Source organism: Alligator sinensis, unplaced genomic scaffold (genome assembly GCF_000455745.1).
Source record: "Alligator sinensis unplaced genomic scaffold, ASM45574v1 scaffold554_1, whole genome shotgun sequence".
NCBI classification, from domain to species: domain Eukaryota; kingdom Metazoa; phylum Chordata; order Crocodylia; family Alligatoridae; genus Alligator; species Alligator sinensis.
The window spans coordinates 440,106-456,199 of NW_005842424.1; the positions used below are offsets into that span (position 1 = coordinate 440,106).

A 16,094-nucleotide genomic window follows, 5' to 3' on the forward strand; every position below is an offset into this window, starting at 1 on the left:
TCCCCAAATGTTTCCTTAAGAGTGGAGAGGTCAGGGTAATAGGAAGCAGGAGGGGAAACAACCTCAAGGACTCCAGATTGCACTTCATTAGGGAATCTGTGAAGAAAATATTAATACCTAAGGCCTTAACATTGGTATAGCAATCTGTAGACACAGAACCTATCCCCGTGCATAGTCAAGACCATGTCTATGTTGACATAAAGGTGCGCTTTTAAAATAACATTAGCTCAAAAACTTAGCTTAGCTCAACTGAAAACCATGCTAGAGCTCAATATGAACTTGAACATTTTACTAGTATAACCATTTTAGTTAGGGATGGGATTTTCTTAAATTAAAATAGATACAGTAGTAAACAGATCAAACTGATTTGAGTATGATGCTGGAAGAAAGATGGACTGCTGCTACATAACAGCAACAATGGGAGAATTGCTATAGTGATATTTCTAAAAGACATACATAAAGCAAGGATTTTTTGGAGATACCTTTTATTTGACCAACTGTATAGTTGGGAGAGAGGTTAGACAAATTTTCAGAAACAAATGCCCTTTTTCAGGTTCTTTGTTCCTGAAAGTTTGTCTAACATCTCTCCCAGCTATACAGTTTGTCAAATGAAACACCACCAAAAAGCCTTGCTTCTTGTATATTTCCTGGACCATCACAGCTATAACACACCAATTCTATTATGACATATATAATAAATCAATTTGTAAACAGGTTTGTGTATTATGTGATATTATTTTTCCAATAAAAGATATTACTCATTGTATAATCATAGGTTCAACTTCTTGGCTTCACATTTTTTCTTCAATGACTACTACAAATTTCATACCAATACTTAAAAAGACAGTATTAACAATGCAATATTATTCATAATGCAACTAGTCCATGCATCTGCAGTCCATACACCACATTAGCAGACAACTGATGCGCTAGTCGCTTTCAAGCCTTGTTTTTTAAGTGTGTACAGTATTGCCAATGTCTACTAAGGAACAGAATAAGAGCAAACAAAGAATATGGTGCTATGTAAGCCTTAATGGAATTTCATGATGGTTGGCAATTAATGCACTTAAATTTTCTTTGCAGAAAGCAGAAACATGTGAATGTGTGCTTGCTGGGAGCAAATTTGCTTCCAATGGGAGCAGTTCACTCCAGAGCTTCTCCTGCGCTGCTCTGCCCCCCTGCAGCAGCAGCCAGGGGGAGCTCCAGGCTCCCCTGGGTGCCAGCTTGGGGCTGGCAGGGGACACTTGGGCTGGTCCCTATCTCCATGGGGTGGGGGAGAGCTGTCCAAACAGTCAGGACTGCTGCATCCCAGCCACATGGAGGTCAGGTCCTGACCCAATCTCCACATGGCTGACACACAACAGTCCCAGCTGCCAGGACAGCTCTCCCAGCCACATGGGGATAGGTTGATGCCCCCTGCTGCCTGGGCTGACTGGAAGCAATTTGCTCTTGGTCAGAGTCTACACATACACTACATTAATCTAGTGCATTAATCTAATTTACTGTGCAGTAAGTCCCATGCATGTGTAGATGCCGATGCTTTACTGTGCATTAGATTAGCCTAATGTGCAGTTAAGGGTTTTGTGTAGAAACACCCAGTTATACTTTAATTCAGCCTTTCACACAGTCCATATCATTTACTAACAGCACAGAGAACTAAATTACTGCACTGAAATGAAATAATTTGCTATTCAGAAATCAGGCCCACAACCCCCAAAGATAAACTGTTATCTAAGTGTTTTTTATATGCTAGTTTGGGTAACATAACAAACATCAACACCAACAGCCACAGATTTTAAGGCACTGAGATAAGTGGGTATGCAATATATGCATACTCAGGTACTTGGATTCTAACATTAATTCCTGGGAAAGGAAGCTCAAGCTAAGGAGAATTAGTAGATATTTTTCAGAGTAAAATTGCAAAATAGAATTGCTGAGTTAAAATGTGTTTACAAGAAGTAGTGTTAGAGTGATGTGGTAGCTGTGATGATCCAGAAATTATGTAAGAGGCTAGGATTTCTTAGGGTGATATCTTTTATTGGACCAACTGCACAGTTGAGATAGAGTTAGACAACTTTTTGAATGCAAAACCTGATGAAGAATGTCTTGTATTTGAAAGCTCATCTAACCCTATCCCAAATATACAATTGGTTCGTTAAAATATATCACTCTAATAAAACCTTTACAAGAAAGCAATAGGGAAGGAAACACATAGTCACTCCCCTTCCCTAAAACTTATATAACGTCATACACATTCATATATTCAAATGCATTATTATGTTTAATTTTATTTCCACAGCTGAGTAATAACATTATTTCAGCAACTTTTACTTTTGTTGTTTACTGCTGAAATACTGCAACTTTTTAATCTAAAAATTTAAATTCAATAAGCCATTCAAGGTTACATGATATGCAACTTACCTGGTTCTAATATCTTCTGCAATACTGTTAACATACTCTGCATTCACCTAAAAAAAAGTTCACATTTCATTTGACTTGATTTAATATTTGTATTAAATAACAACCTGATTTAGGTAGTCACACACAAACCTACATGTAATTTAAAAAAAAATCCAGACAAGAATAAATAGAATAATGTTTTTACTAAGGCTTCCTCTACATGTGCAGGAAAGCGCGATGGGATCTAATGCACAATTCATGCTATCCTGTCTCCTGCCAAATGTGCAGAACAGGAGGTGTGACTGTGGGATTGTGCGTTGGATCCCATCACACCTTACTGCTGGTGCAGGAGGAGCCCAATCCCAAATTCCCCTTGCACCAGTAAGAAGCAAGCTCGCATGGCTGGGAGCCCCCCTTAGTTGATGGGGGCACCCCAGACCTCCCCAGGGCTGGAGGATCTCCACTGCGGTGATTTCCCTGCCCTGGGGTGCATGAAAGCCAGAGGATCATCATCATAGGGATGATCCCCTTGCCCTAGGGGTACAGGGAAACCCCTGGGGTCAGATCACTGCTGGGCAATCCCTCAGCCTGGGAGTGTGGGACACACCTGGTGCCAAAGGATCACTGTGATCCTTCTCTGGCACTGGGGGTTTCTTATGTACCCAGGGCAGGGGGGGCGGGGAATTGCCCTTGGGGTGGAGGGGGATAACCCCTGTGAAGATCTTCTGGCCCTAGGGGTTTCCCCGCAGCCAGGAGCCCTAAGGAACTTGGCAGCTACGATCTCCAGGATCCAAGGGGTTTCACACCCCGCTCAACCCTAGGGATACGGCAACTGTGATCCACAGCATCCAGGGGGTTGCATAAAACTCCCAGACCCCGGGAATTGCAGTTGCTGTGGTCCCTAAGGTTTGAGGGTTTTACACTGGGCATGGTGCACACCTGCAGCATGATGCACCCCTGTGGCTGGCAGCTAATGGGGCTCCAGCCACAGGGGAAACCCTGCTACATGTGCAAATTAAAGCTTGATAGCAACCAGCTATAAATGTATAAAGCTATAAAGTACACATTTTCAAGGTCTAACTTTATAGCTGGTTGGAGCTTTTTACTGGTGTGCTAGCTACTTTGCACATGTAGCTGGTCTCCAGATAATTGTGCAATTAACCAGGTAATTGTTCAATACCTATAATGTGTAGAGGGGGCCAAATAGACATTATTTTCATGATATTTGAATATATAAATCATTGATGCTTCATTTACATTTATACTGATCTTTAGTCTGTTTCAGACTTTTGGACTCTCCATTTCTGCAAGCAAGCATTGATCTGGGCCAATCTGTCTACAGCCTCTAATTACAGCCAAGGTAAATATACTCTTCTATTCCAGTTCTCAATAGAGATTTAAAAAAAGCCTAATGGCTTTTTGATGATTAACTCAGGCCTGTTGTTGGTAAGAAAATTCAAGTAAAGCATCCTTGCCCTGGGCTAACAATATCCAAAGCTCTTAACAGGCATTTTCTCCTAATACAAACTGATGGCATTTAGTTTGTAAATTAAAATGGCAGATTTTTTTTTCCATTGCTGCAGTGTCAAAATTAACAGTCTTAGTATGGAAAACACTGGGTTTTAACAAGCTTTAAGTTAGATTTTAAAGATCTATGAAAATATGGAGATCCTTCAAGCAGTTTGGAGTTCATTATTTAAAAACAAAACTATAACTTAGCTTAATTAAATATATACTAAAACAGCAAATAAATAAAGAAAATATAACTAAGGTCAACAAGAGAGACAGCTACACCAGCAACTTTAATACCCTCTTTGGCTCATGTTATTTTGTTGAGTTACATTAGAACTTGCTCTTGTAAAGCTGCTTTGACCAGCTAAGACACTTTGTCCCAGAGGCCTAACTGGGTGCTTGAGCACCCCAGGCAGTAGCTGTGCACAAGGCAGTGTGTCAGTAGCTGTTGTGCTGCCACTAGTGTAGCTGCTGCTCTTTTTGAACGACCCCTATCTTCTCCCCGCCCATGGTCTGGGGCAGTGACAAGGGCTGGTGCCCCATTTCCTATCCCCTTATTATGCTACTGCTGTGTCCTAAGACATGTCACCCTTTAGATTTGCTCCACTGAAAAGTTACCCGCTTCCTGTCCTGTTCAACTCTGGCCCCTATGTGCTGCTACAAATAGCACAAGGGGACCAGAGAAGCTCTTTGGATGTGCTGAGGAGAGCTCTGCTCATGCAAGCATCATGAAAATCGACTGTATGGACCCCTTCCAGTAGGATACATTCTGTAGGACACCTTGCAAACTTCACAGATGGGAGTGTTTAGGGGGCAAGGCTGCAGTGTGACAAACAATCCTGTATGAGGCTATTCCCCAAAAGCAACTGGGCTGCACCTGCACTGCAATGCCCCCAAAACAACCTCCCCTTTCCTAGACTGTGCCTTTTGAAGGCATAGTACACAGCTGCACTCCTGTTAGGTACTATGATATAAAACACCAATTAGCACCCAGTGCTGGCAAAGATTTCTATCACAAGGTTTGAAAAGATTACTTTTGTTCACAACTGAAGATTTGCAGGCATTCTGTGGGGAGTCATTGAATAGATACACTCATCAGCAGTCCCGACACATCTCCTTTATAACAAATGTTACTCACTTCTTCTCAACAATGGACTTTTCTGCCTATTCCGTCCTTCTGCTGCAAACTGGCACTCCCTTCTGCTGCAAACTGGCAGAGCTTTTGCCACCAAGACTCTCTACTAGGACCTAGCACAGTGTAAGCAAGGCAGAAGGCAAGGCAAAGTGGCGCCTTAAAGACTAACTCATTCATAATGGATAATGCAGCGTAAACCCAAGGCAAGTTCAGCTGTCCAGGAAAAATAGTCAGCAAATTGGGCCTGTCTACTTATCACAATGATATGAACCAGAAGGAGGCATCAGGATTCAGTTTTAATCTTGATAAGGTAAAGTACAATCTAAGTATTATTTATAGTCTGAACAGCTACAAATCTTGGTTGAACTAAAAGGCTAAATGCTATTTTCCCACATAATAAATCATCCAGTGAGGAAGCAGTTGTTAAAAGGAAGCATAAGAAGAGCTAGGTAGTGTGCTTAAACAGTCTCCCAACCAGCAGTATCAGTCTACAAGTAGCTGCTGCTAGATTATACACTTCCATTGGGGAAGCTTACCGGCTCTAAGTATTTTGCAATAAAACCAAGACATTCAGGGAGAGGAATACTATTTTTAACCTTAAAATCATAATTTATGCAGAGTCATTTTTCAAACAGGAGATGTTTATGTACAAGAAGTTTATATTATTTTTCTCAGGAAAAAATGCTATTTAATAAGCAGGTATCAGGCACCTTGTAAAATACCAGTAAGCACAAAGTAGGGCATAAGCCCAAAGGACAGATAAATAGCCTGTATTTTTTTCAGATTTGGTAATAAGTCTGCATTTTTCAGGTTCCATAGAACTTTAGTACTCTCCTTTTAATTCTACTACTAAAACACCTTGTGCTAACAGACAAAATGGAATTTATATGCTTTTATTTAAGTGCAAGCACAGTTAGAGGTTTTGAGAGTACCACGTGACAGTTTTTTTTCCTGTAGCATCTTTTTGTTATTTTCTACATGAGAAGACCAAGGTCCTGACCACTAAACAAGTCTAGATCGGCATGTAATTTGGAAATATTACAATTGCCAAAATCATTGCAAAGAAATATAGTACAACCTCATAATGAACCTCCATTATGACTATGATTTAATTAATTAAAAGCTAATTAAAAGAGAGTGTTTGCTACAATAGGGTAAGTCAATTACCTGCGTAACACTGAAAAAAAAATCAGTCATTGCTGTTGGGCTTGTTAAAAGTGGACATTTTTTATAAACAGCATTTGTTATACTCTAAGGTTGTATTACATCAGTCTCTAGAACTGAATTTAATAGGATTCTCTGCCGAATCTAACTCTTGGCCACTTAACTAGTTCTTAACTAGAAAAAAGGAACATTTTCCCACATTTGACTTGCATAAAAAATTCCTTTTAAAATCTGTGGTTACTAGTATATTGAAATATCTCCTGCAGAACTATAGTCAAACATGGATTTCCACATTATCTTGTTATTACTATAAGCACTTTTTCCACACTAACTTACCTCTGCTACAAAGATAATCACTACACAATCTTTTTTCTGCTCTTCAGAAACATCAAAGAAAAGAGAATTCAGTGTGTCAGTCAGATAACTTTGTTTTTCTCTTTTCACAGTAGGAATACCCATCACTAGGGAGACTGCAAACACAGAAGTTAAAATCAGGTCATCTCAAGCCATATACATACAGCAGTAGTCCTTGACTTCCGATGGTCCATGGGAAGCAATGCTGGTCAAGTAACACGGGTGGGGGGAGAATTACACTTTACTGTCCCTGTCAACCTCTGATTTAATTATTTAAACTTTTGTGGCAGTGATAAATGTTGGAAGCTCTTGTGGGCAACCTATTGTCCCCAACCCATGAATTAGGGTCCACTAAAATAGGGACTTTAGTAACATTTTGATTTTGAGTTCCCTCTAAGTGAACACACAAAATAGGAGCTATTATACTAGAAAACAATAATCAAAAATAGAAATTCACTGCCTGATATAATTAACTGACACGGTTAATGTTTCTATAGAAATTTGATAGACTTTCTGTGCCATATGGTAAATTGTGCATGACAAGCAGAAATTTGGTTGCAGATATTTTAATTTTTATATTAAATGCTGGGTCTACATTGCATTTGTAAGCAGTTTTGAGTATTCAGAAACACTTGTACCTCTGGCAAAATTATGGTTGGCTGCGCCAGATTTCTGAAGAAACAATAATTCTGAGAGAGAACCATTAGTTCTCGGTATAGATTTGGTAAGATGTAAATAATGAGATATTAAATTGCCACTAATCTAGAGGGCAAGCGACTTTCTCACAGGAAGTGCTGAGCAAATTACTTACTCTTGAGTTATAGCACTGTATCTCTCAGTATGGGAGATATTACTATTGCAGGAACTGAACTAGTAACTGCCAAAGATTACAAAGGTAGAAACAATTTTAAGCAGAGGCCCTCCCTCAGATTTCAGCGGGGAGTTCTGCCTTGAAATCATTGACAAGATATCACTCAGTGTAATCAACACAATGTTTTTTTACAATGGCTGTACAGTAATAGTACAGAAATCTCACACTATGTAAGCCAAACTTAAACAATTATAAAATGGGCATGTCCCTTTATTTTCTACTCTCTCCCCTCCCACCCTCACCCCACAAAAAAAAGAAGCCTGGGATGGCCTATAATAAAAACAAGATTAGTAATAGAAACAGATAACATATTAAAATAGTAAATGATAAAACAATTCCCAAAACAATACCCCAGTATTTAAGGTGAAAAAGCAAGCCCCCAAAAGCAAGCCTTTAATTCTTACCTCCAGTTCTCCCTTGACCAATGACAACATTGGGGCGCAGGCTGTCTTCATGCTTCTGGAGGTGAGGTAGGTAGTAGTACATGTTTGCAAGATGCACGAAGAGTTTGCTGGTGAGATTTAATACGTTCCACCTTGTATCATCTTTAAAAAAAACACATATACAAAAGGCCAGCACAAGAGGATTGAGATCAGAACTCAAATATTTTCCTCAAATAAAAGCGCAGCATATTACAACACACACAATTTAAACCTGAGTCATATTATTAGAGAGTACTGTAGGTCAAATAAAAATTCTTCTTCATGGGTGTTGATGATTAGCTTTTCTGTTCACTGTAGAAGGTATATGTCAGATCTTTCAAACATCATATAAGCTTCCCAAGTGTCTCCAGCAGACTTCAGGAATAAGTTCACATGAATTTATTATCATGGTACAGTTACACTTAGGGAGTTTGATCAGATTGGGGCCCTACTGTGCTAGGTATTCTACCAACACATGTTGAGATAGCCCTCCCTTATAAGGTTTCCAACGTAATGCCCCAATCTTGCACATGCTTGCATGCAGACATACACAGAATTTATTCCCATTGATAATAGTGAATAATGCCTCAGCATATAAAACTTGAAGCTCTTCAGGCAAAAACTTTTTCTGACCACAAACCTGTGAGATTTCCTGTAGAGTTTTCTCTCTTTGCAACAACACGTTTAATTTCATCCAGGGCACTGCTCAACTCTTGAGATCTCTTTTTATTTTCTTTTTCAGCATACAAGAGTCTTTGACGAAGTTCCAAAAACTCAGTTTGGTACTTGTCTAGACCATCTCCTGTAACAAGTGCAAATTATTTCTTCAGAGATTAACCATATATGGGGGCAAACTGGAGTTCAGGAATAAAGGGCATTATGGAAGAATACATGAAGAAAACAGTAAGTACAGGAAATAAAACATGCAACTCAAGGTTTACTGCAAATTCAAGGTTTGTCTGTATATTTACGGTTCTTCAGCTTTTTGTACATTTATTGTTCATGTAAATTACACCATAGCCCTAATAAAGCAGATGAAGGCACCAAGTAAATTACTACTTGATTCAAATTTTATAAACTACTTCCCTGATAAGAAAAATAACACAACACACCATAAGTTTCCTTGCTGATTGGTGAAAAGGAGAAAAACGCCACTGTGTTTCCCTAATGCGTATGACTTACCTGAAGCAGAAAAACTCTAAGGGCCAGACGTAGAAATGGAATTAGGTGTGGTGACGCTAAGGAGGGGGCAGTTTGGAATAGGACTCATAAAATCTAGCTTGCTAAATGGGGAACTACCTGAGCTAGGCCACAGGAAATACTGATGAAAGTATTTCAGAAATCTTGCTTTTCTCCAGACTTAAAAGTCTACCTTCAGCTTTGATTTAGGTGCCATTCTGAAATGGATTCACAGCCCAAAACACCTTCCTAAGTTTAGGCACCTAAGTCATCCCTTGGTGTTCTGATGACTGGATCACTCTCTTCTTTTAATGGAGAAGGAGGTGGTGGTGCTCACCTTTTATGTAATAGCCTTGTAGCTACAACATTTCTCCAGGAACTGGGAAACCAGGTTTAAATGCCCTCACAGCCCTAGGGGTTTCAAACTCACAACTCCTATCTTCTAGGTGAGCACCCTAACCATCAGGTTATGGGCAGGGCTTTGGACATTCTCTATCCCTTCTATTGAAGTTCTACAAGCTCTGCCGTCTACTAAGTGGAAGACACCTGGAGCCCAAAAAAGAGAGTAAAAAAGTAATCCCTAAGAGAATGGTGTTTATCTGGGCTGAAGAGACCTGGTCTCCATGCCTTGTTCCTAATGCTGTTTATATATTTTATTCAATGCCTGTTGAATGCAAAATGGATAAGAAGTTTTGAGAAAGGTCTTCTCCAGGGAAGTGATTTAATCAGACTCCCTCTTGGACAATCACTTACTGGCCCCTGTATGTTGTGTTGCTTGCTAAACAGTGGCCCATCTTGAGTGAGTCAGTGCCCTCATCTCAATCTAACCTATAACTCGGGCCATGTACAGACAACCACAAGTGTACAGATGCACGAGGTTTTTCTCCAAGAGAAAAAATGGCTTTCTCCAAGAGAAAAGTCACCTGGGAACAACCAGGATTAAATTGCTTTAGAAGAGTATTTCCAGGGCTGCAGATGTCTGTGCATGTTCCCTTTTAAAAGAAGGCAAAAAAACAGGCCTCCAATATCTCAGGCTGCTTTGCTCCCATCTGTCGCCCCAGGAGACAGTGTGTTGCTTGCTGGACTCTACTGCTTCAGCTGAGCAGAGAACGTAAAGAAAGCATTAAAGGCCTTGGCACAGAAGTGCCTCCATCTTGCATACATCCTCCATTTTCTAAAGGCTGGAACAAACTATGGGTAACCTTGTATAGAGACAGGATTGCAAGGCAAGATTCCACATTTTTGCTGAAGCAAACAGGAAAGCACTGACTTAAGGGAGGTCCTTGAAGACTGGAAGAGGACCAATGTTGTGCCCATCTTCAAGAAGGGGAGGAGAGGGGACGCTAGCAACCAACTAGCCTAACTTCTATCCCAGGGAAAATCCTGGAAAAATTAATCAAGGAGTCTATGTACAATACACTTGCAGAAGGTAGAATTCTGAATGACAGCCATCATGACTTCATCATGGGCAGGTCTTGTCTTACCAAGCTCATCTCCTTCTATAACCAAGTAACTCTTCACCTGGATGAGAGAGTGGAGGTCGACATTGTATACCTAGACTTCTAAAAGGTCTTTGATCTGGAAACCCATGATGTTCTCCTGGGAAAATTGGAGGATTGTGGGCTTAACCGCTCAACAGTTAGGTGAGTAGAAAGCTGGCTGCAGGGTAGGACCCAGAGAGTTTTAATGAACGGATCCGTGTCGTCCTGGCAAGAAGTGGCCAGTGGTGACCCTCAGAGGTCCATGCTTGGTCCAGTATGTTTCAACATCTTTATCAGTTATTTGGATGTGGAGGTGAAGAGCTCACTGGCCAAGTTTCTGGACAACACCAAGTTATGGGGAATTGTGGTCACGCTTGAAGAAAGGCTGAAGATACAGGCAGACCTAGACAGGCTGGCAAGTTAGGCGGACCAGACCAGATGAAGTTCAACAATTGAGAAGTGTAAAGTGCTCTATCTGGAGACAAACAATCCCCAACATAATTACAGGCTCGGTGGCACCAAACTGATTAGCACCACGACTGAAAGGGACCTAGGGGTAATAATAGACCATAGTGTGAACATGAGCCGTCAGCAAGATGCTGTAGCTGCAGGGCAAACACTACTCTGGCATGCATCAACTGATGCATCTCAAGCAAAACCAAGAAAGTGATTCTTCAGCTTTACTCAGCATTGGTGAGACTGCAGCTGGAGTACTGCATCCAGTTCTGGGTGCCACACTTAAACAAAGATGTGGAAAAGCTTGAGAGAGTCCAGAGAAGAGCCACCCATATGATCAGCGACTTGCAAAGCAAGCCATACAAGGAAAGGCTGAGGAACCTGGGTCTCTTCAGCCTAAAAAGAAGGCTGAGAGGGGACTTGGTAGCAGCTTACCGCAACATCGGGGAATACATCAAGGGTTCAGTGCACAACTGTTCACCAGGGCACCCTTGGGGAAAACCAGAAGTAATGGCCACAGACTCCTGCAAGACCATTTCAGGCTTAACACTAGGAAAAACTTCTTCATAGTTAGGGTGTCCAGACTGTGGAATAAACTCCCTCCAGAGGTGGTACAATCACTTATCCTGGAAAACTTCAAGAGGAGACTGGATGGTCACTTCGCTGGGATCACCTGACCCCAGCTGTCTTTCCTGCCTAGTGCAGGGGGACTGGACTCGAGGATCTTGTGAGGTCCCTTCCAGCCCTTTACAATCTATGAATCTATAAGTGTCTGACCACAGTAACACAAAGTAATTGAAACACATTACCATAAGGAATAGCACTAATTTTCAAGAGTCAAAACCTAACTGATAACCTCTGAAAGGCCATCCTAGTTAAACAGTTGTTAATTCTTCACCGGCTGTGTAGCATCAGCACTGCAAATTCTACTCCTCAGAAGCTCAGCATTCAAATGTCTGTTCAGGTGTCTCTGGGTAAGGTTTTCTACAAGGAAAACAAAACCAGGAGAATTCTCCCAGATAAATAGAAAGTGTGTATGCAGTTTTGGTGGCCAACACACTCTCCTGAGAAGTGGGAGATGTAGCTTTGAAGCCCTTCAGACCAAGGTGTACACAGATCTTACCTGATTAAGTACTGTAGCCACTAGGCTACTTTGTAAGAAATAGGTTCTACCAGATCCTTCTCCTCTGGCTAGGTTTTGAATGAAGGTTGCCACAACATTGGAAAGTCAATGCTCCTAGTTTGCATTAGTCATACTCTGAGCAAATCTGATGAATTAAGGAGAGTTAAGATATAGGAGCACCCAGTGTAAAAACCCCAAACTTATACATAAAAGACACAAAGGCATTAAGTTCCATCAAGATGTCAGCTGTTCTGGGCATACACAGTAGCGGAACCTCAGGTACTTATGGAACTTTACTGGCTAAAACTTAGGCACCTACAAACTTTCAAGCAGCTACGTGGTTAGTCAGCGATTCTGTGAATCACACTCCTGAACTTTAGCACCTATATTCTGCTGGTGTACATTTCTAGATTTAGGACTAAGATTTTAAAGGGTATCAGTGCAACTTTGATTATTGTAAGCATAAAACTTGAGCTCCAAGAATGGGAATAGTTTATCCTTCTGGGAAAATAAAATTTATTTGTTTAACAAATTCCAGATTTGTATATCTAAGGTTTGGCAGAGTTTCATTTGCTTGAATTTCACACCAATTCTCTGCTAAGAAAACATACTTAATTTCAAAGGATCTACTCAGACTCTTGCCCACTATACCTATATAATATACTCTAGGCTAGATTTCTGGTTGTGCCCCAAAGATGGTCCATATGCTGTGGAAGAGTGGATGCAGTAGATAATTCCATTGCATCGGGTAGTCTTCTATTTTTCAGACCCACTGGTTCATAGGCAGCTTTGACAGGAGATTGTCTCAAAACTGCCCTAACAGACAGAGGAGACACAGTGTTGGTATAGTTGTAATGGTCCAGGACATCTGAGAGACAAGGGTTTTTTGTGATATCTTTTATTGGACCAACTTTCAGGCATAAAGGGCATCTATACATAAGCAGTGAGGCTGCTCTGACACACTGTAATTACAGTGCATTGGAGCAGACTCAATTAATTAATCAAGTCTGTGCTGGAAAGTGGTAATTACTAGGGGTGTACGAAATGGGCCATATTTGATTCGGATTTGGCCTGAATTGGGGGACAGTGATTTGATTCGTCTGAATCCAACTCTGAAGATTCAATGCTGATCCAGTGAATCAGCGATTCACCCACAGACAGTTTTAAAAGTTTTTTTCTACATACCTTGAGGTACCAGGTGCGGCTCGTGAATGCTGCGATGGTGGGGCGGATGGAGCGTCCTGCAGGAGCACAGGGGGAGCCCCCCATGTGCTCAGTGGTGGACCCAGAAGTGCACTTGACACCTCCTTCCCCTCCCCGTGTCCGCCTGGCTCGGCAATCAGCCATGGAGAGGCCCTGGGTGCCCCCCCAGATCCAGGAGGCACCAGTCGCCGAGCTGGAGGGTTGTGGGGAAGGGTTCCCTGTGCACTCCATGGTGGACCCAGAAGTGGACCAGAAGTGCTTCTGGTCCACTTTCAGGTCCACTGCTGTGTGTGCTGGGGACCCCCCCACACTCCTGTGGGATGCTCCATCCACCCCACCATCGCAGCGTTCACGAGCCACCTGGTACCTTGAGGTATGTAGAAAAAACATTTAAAGCTGTGTCTATGGCCGAATCATCAAATCTCTCCAAATCTATTCAGAGGGTTCCAATTTGACTGGGAGAGATTAAGGGGTTTGTTGATTTGATTTGGATTTGGAGATTCAGCTGCCAAATCGGGCCAAATCTCCGCCGAATCGAATCAGTGACTGAAGCTTCACATGACCCTAGTAATTACCGCGCTCCAGCATCTTGTGTATCAGCATCTCTGTGCTTAAAAATGGCGGTGGGGGCACTTAATCAAAAGCTCATTCAACAAGCTTTAGATAAAGCGCCCCTGCTTCCACTTTAAGCGTGGGGACGCTGATACATGAGACACACTGGGTGCCTTAACTACAGTGGCTCCAAGAGCCGCTCTAATTAAAGCACCCCTTCCCTCCCACTCCCAGAGCACAGCTATAAATGCCCAAAGGGAGTTTCCCCCTGAGCAGAAACATGTGTTTTCCCAGGGACAAATAGCAGCAGCACATATTTGTGTTGTGCTAGTTATTCCTGGGCATGTCCCTGCACACATGGTATGGCATGTGGCAAGTGGCATAGGGGAGGCTGCGGCCAGCATCTGCACTGAGAAGCCTTACCTGGGGTACTGGGGACCTCCCGGGACAGCAGCAGCAGTGCAATGATCCTGGCCGGCAGCCAGAACATGGCTCTGGCCAGCCAGGCTCTAGTTTCAGGCAGTGCACACTGCAGCCACGTGCCACCCCACTTTTTTCTGGTGCGGGATTTTTAGGTAATGGGATTTCCTGGTATCTAATTTTCCTGATATCATATTTATAGCGCAGCAAATGGAATCATGAGCGGTGCGTATGTTTTGTGGTGCCTCAAAAGGCTTTAAGGCGCTGAGAAAAATACACTCCCACTCATCTGGACACATCTCAGGTGTCCTTCAGGGCAGAGATAGTCACCAACACAAATAGCTGCCTCCATACTCTAGTCTACTGTCTGTCCAGGATTCAGATTGATTTAAGCTGCTAGTTGTGAATATGGCCCAAAACTAATATGACACCAAATGCTTATACCCATATTTACATTTATAAATATAAGTAGTCTTATTGATCTTTGTACAACAGCTCAAACAGGCTAAATTAAGTACAAGCAGGAAAATTAAAGAGCAACAAACTATCTTAGATCACCTCCTGTATACATGTGCACACTCAACTGGGATTCTTGCATACTCAAGTACTGAAAGACTAAGGCTAAAGTTATTTAATTCCACTTTGGGTTCAAAGGCTATTTTAGATGCAGACTGATCCTCTGTGCAACAACATCATTAGCTGCTGTTATCACAGCTCTGGGACTAGCATTTGTTAGTTAATTGCCATGGCAGAAGCAGAAGAACACAAAATATTCCCATTTCCATGGTCTACAAAACAAAGTTCATTTAAAAGCAATTCACAGAAACAGGGTTCTACTTTTAAAGGAAAGAAATAACCAGAAATATTAAAAATCCTGACTTTAATTCAAAGGTCATTTTTAAAAAGAAAAATAACATGTTTCATAGAGCTAATTAACCCAAATTTGATTTGCCCCACTGGCTGCAGCCTAGTAATATAAAAAAATGCAGTATACTATATGCGGTTTTAAATTGATAGTTACATCAAGTATAATGGGAGAGCACATGGGCTATTCAGTTGCAACTCCCCAGTACTTAGAGGAGAGAGTTCTGTTTACAAAGTCATTTTTGGTGGCAAAAATAGATGGTTAAGTTGTTGATTTAGCTTCATGAGGCTAGGAAGATTTGAATAATATTTTTCCAAATGATAAAGTAAGGGATTTTATCTCCTGTAATCAAAATAAAAATGAGCCACTGCTCACCAGATCTGGTGACTTGCCTCCTTAATATATGTCAGGCTTACAACCAAAGCCAGATAACTAGTTCATTTTTTCAGGTTCCAGTGAAGAGATGTGAAATGGAAATTCAGAGGGAAAGTAAAAGCTTTTTAGCAACCAAGAAAGTGTTGATTTTCTCCCTCTATTCCCAGTATACAGTGTCAACACTATGCAAAATAATACAGTAAATTGCTACTGAGTTCACATTGCATTATAATGAACTCATTTTAGAAACCAGGAATAATTAATGATTGGACAACCCCACAAGCAAGAATATATACCTTTTCAAGAGCATTTTGGACAGAGACTGGTGTAGTTCAATGCTATTGTTTATAATGGAAAAACAAACAGCATAGTCAAAGTAAGATATAGTATTGTATTTTATTTATTCTTTCCTTATTAAAAATTAAATTGTATAGTCTTAAGAATAATGTTCCTTGCCTCCCTTTGATTTTTAATCATTATGCCTTTTTTCTAGAGTAGTGTGGTGGCACTTTTCATCAATTTATATCAGTAGATCAAACAGAATTTGGAGACTGGCGTTACAGCGTTCTCTGCCTTAAAGAA

General features: G+C 41.2%; 1 protein-coding gene across 1 annotated transcript in view; it reads right to left on the minus strand.

Moving 5' to 3' along the window:
* MGAT4D (MGAT4 family member D) overlaps positions 1–8,676 on the minus strand; it is a gene marked incomplete at its 5' end in the record, with an annotated part of 47,808 nt that extends 39,132 nt beyond the window's left edge. The window contains 5 exons of the mRNA XM_025211691.1: positions 1–96; positions 2,422–2,468; positions 6,548–6,681; positions 7,841–7,981; positions 8,499–8,676. The exon at positions 1–96 is cut by the window's left edge and continues 12 nt beyond it. Coding sequence (XP_025067476.1) covers positions 1–96; positions 2,422–2,468; positions 6,548–6,681; positions 7,841–7,981; positions 8,499–8,676 — 596 coding nt within the window. The remainder of the gene's footprint in view (positions 97–2,421; positions 2,469–6,547; positions 6,682–7,840; positions 7,982–8,498) is intronic.
* Between the last annotated feature and the right edge of the window lie 7,418 nt (positions 8,677–16,094).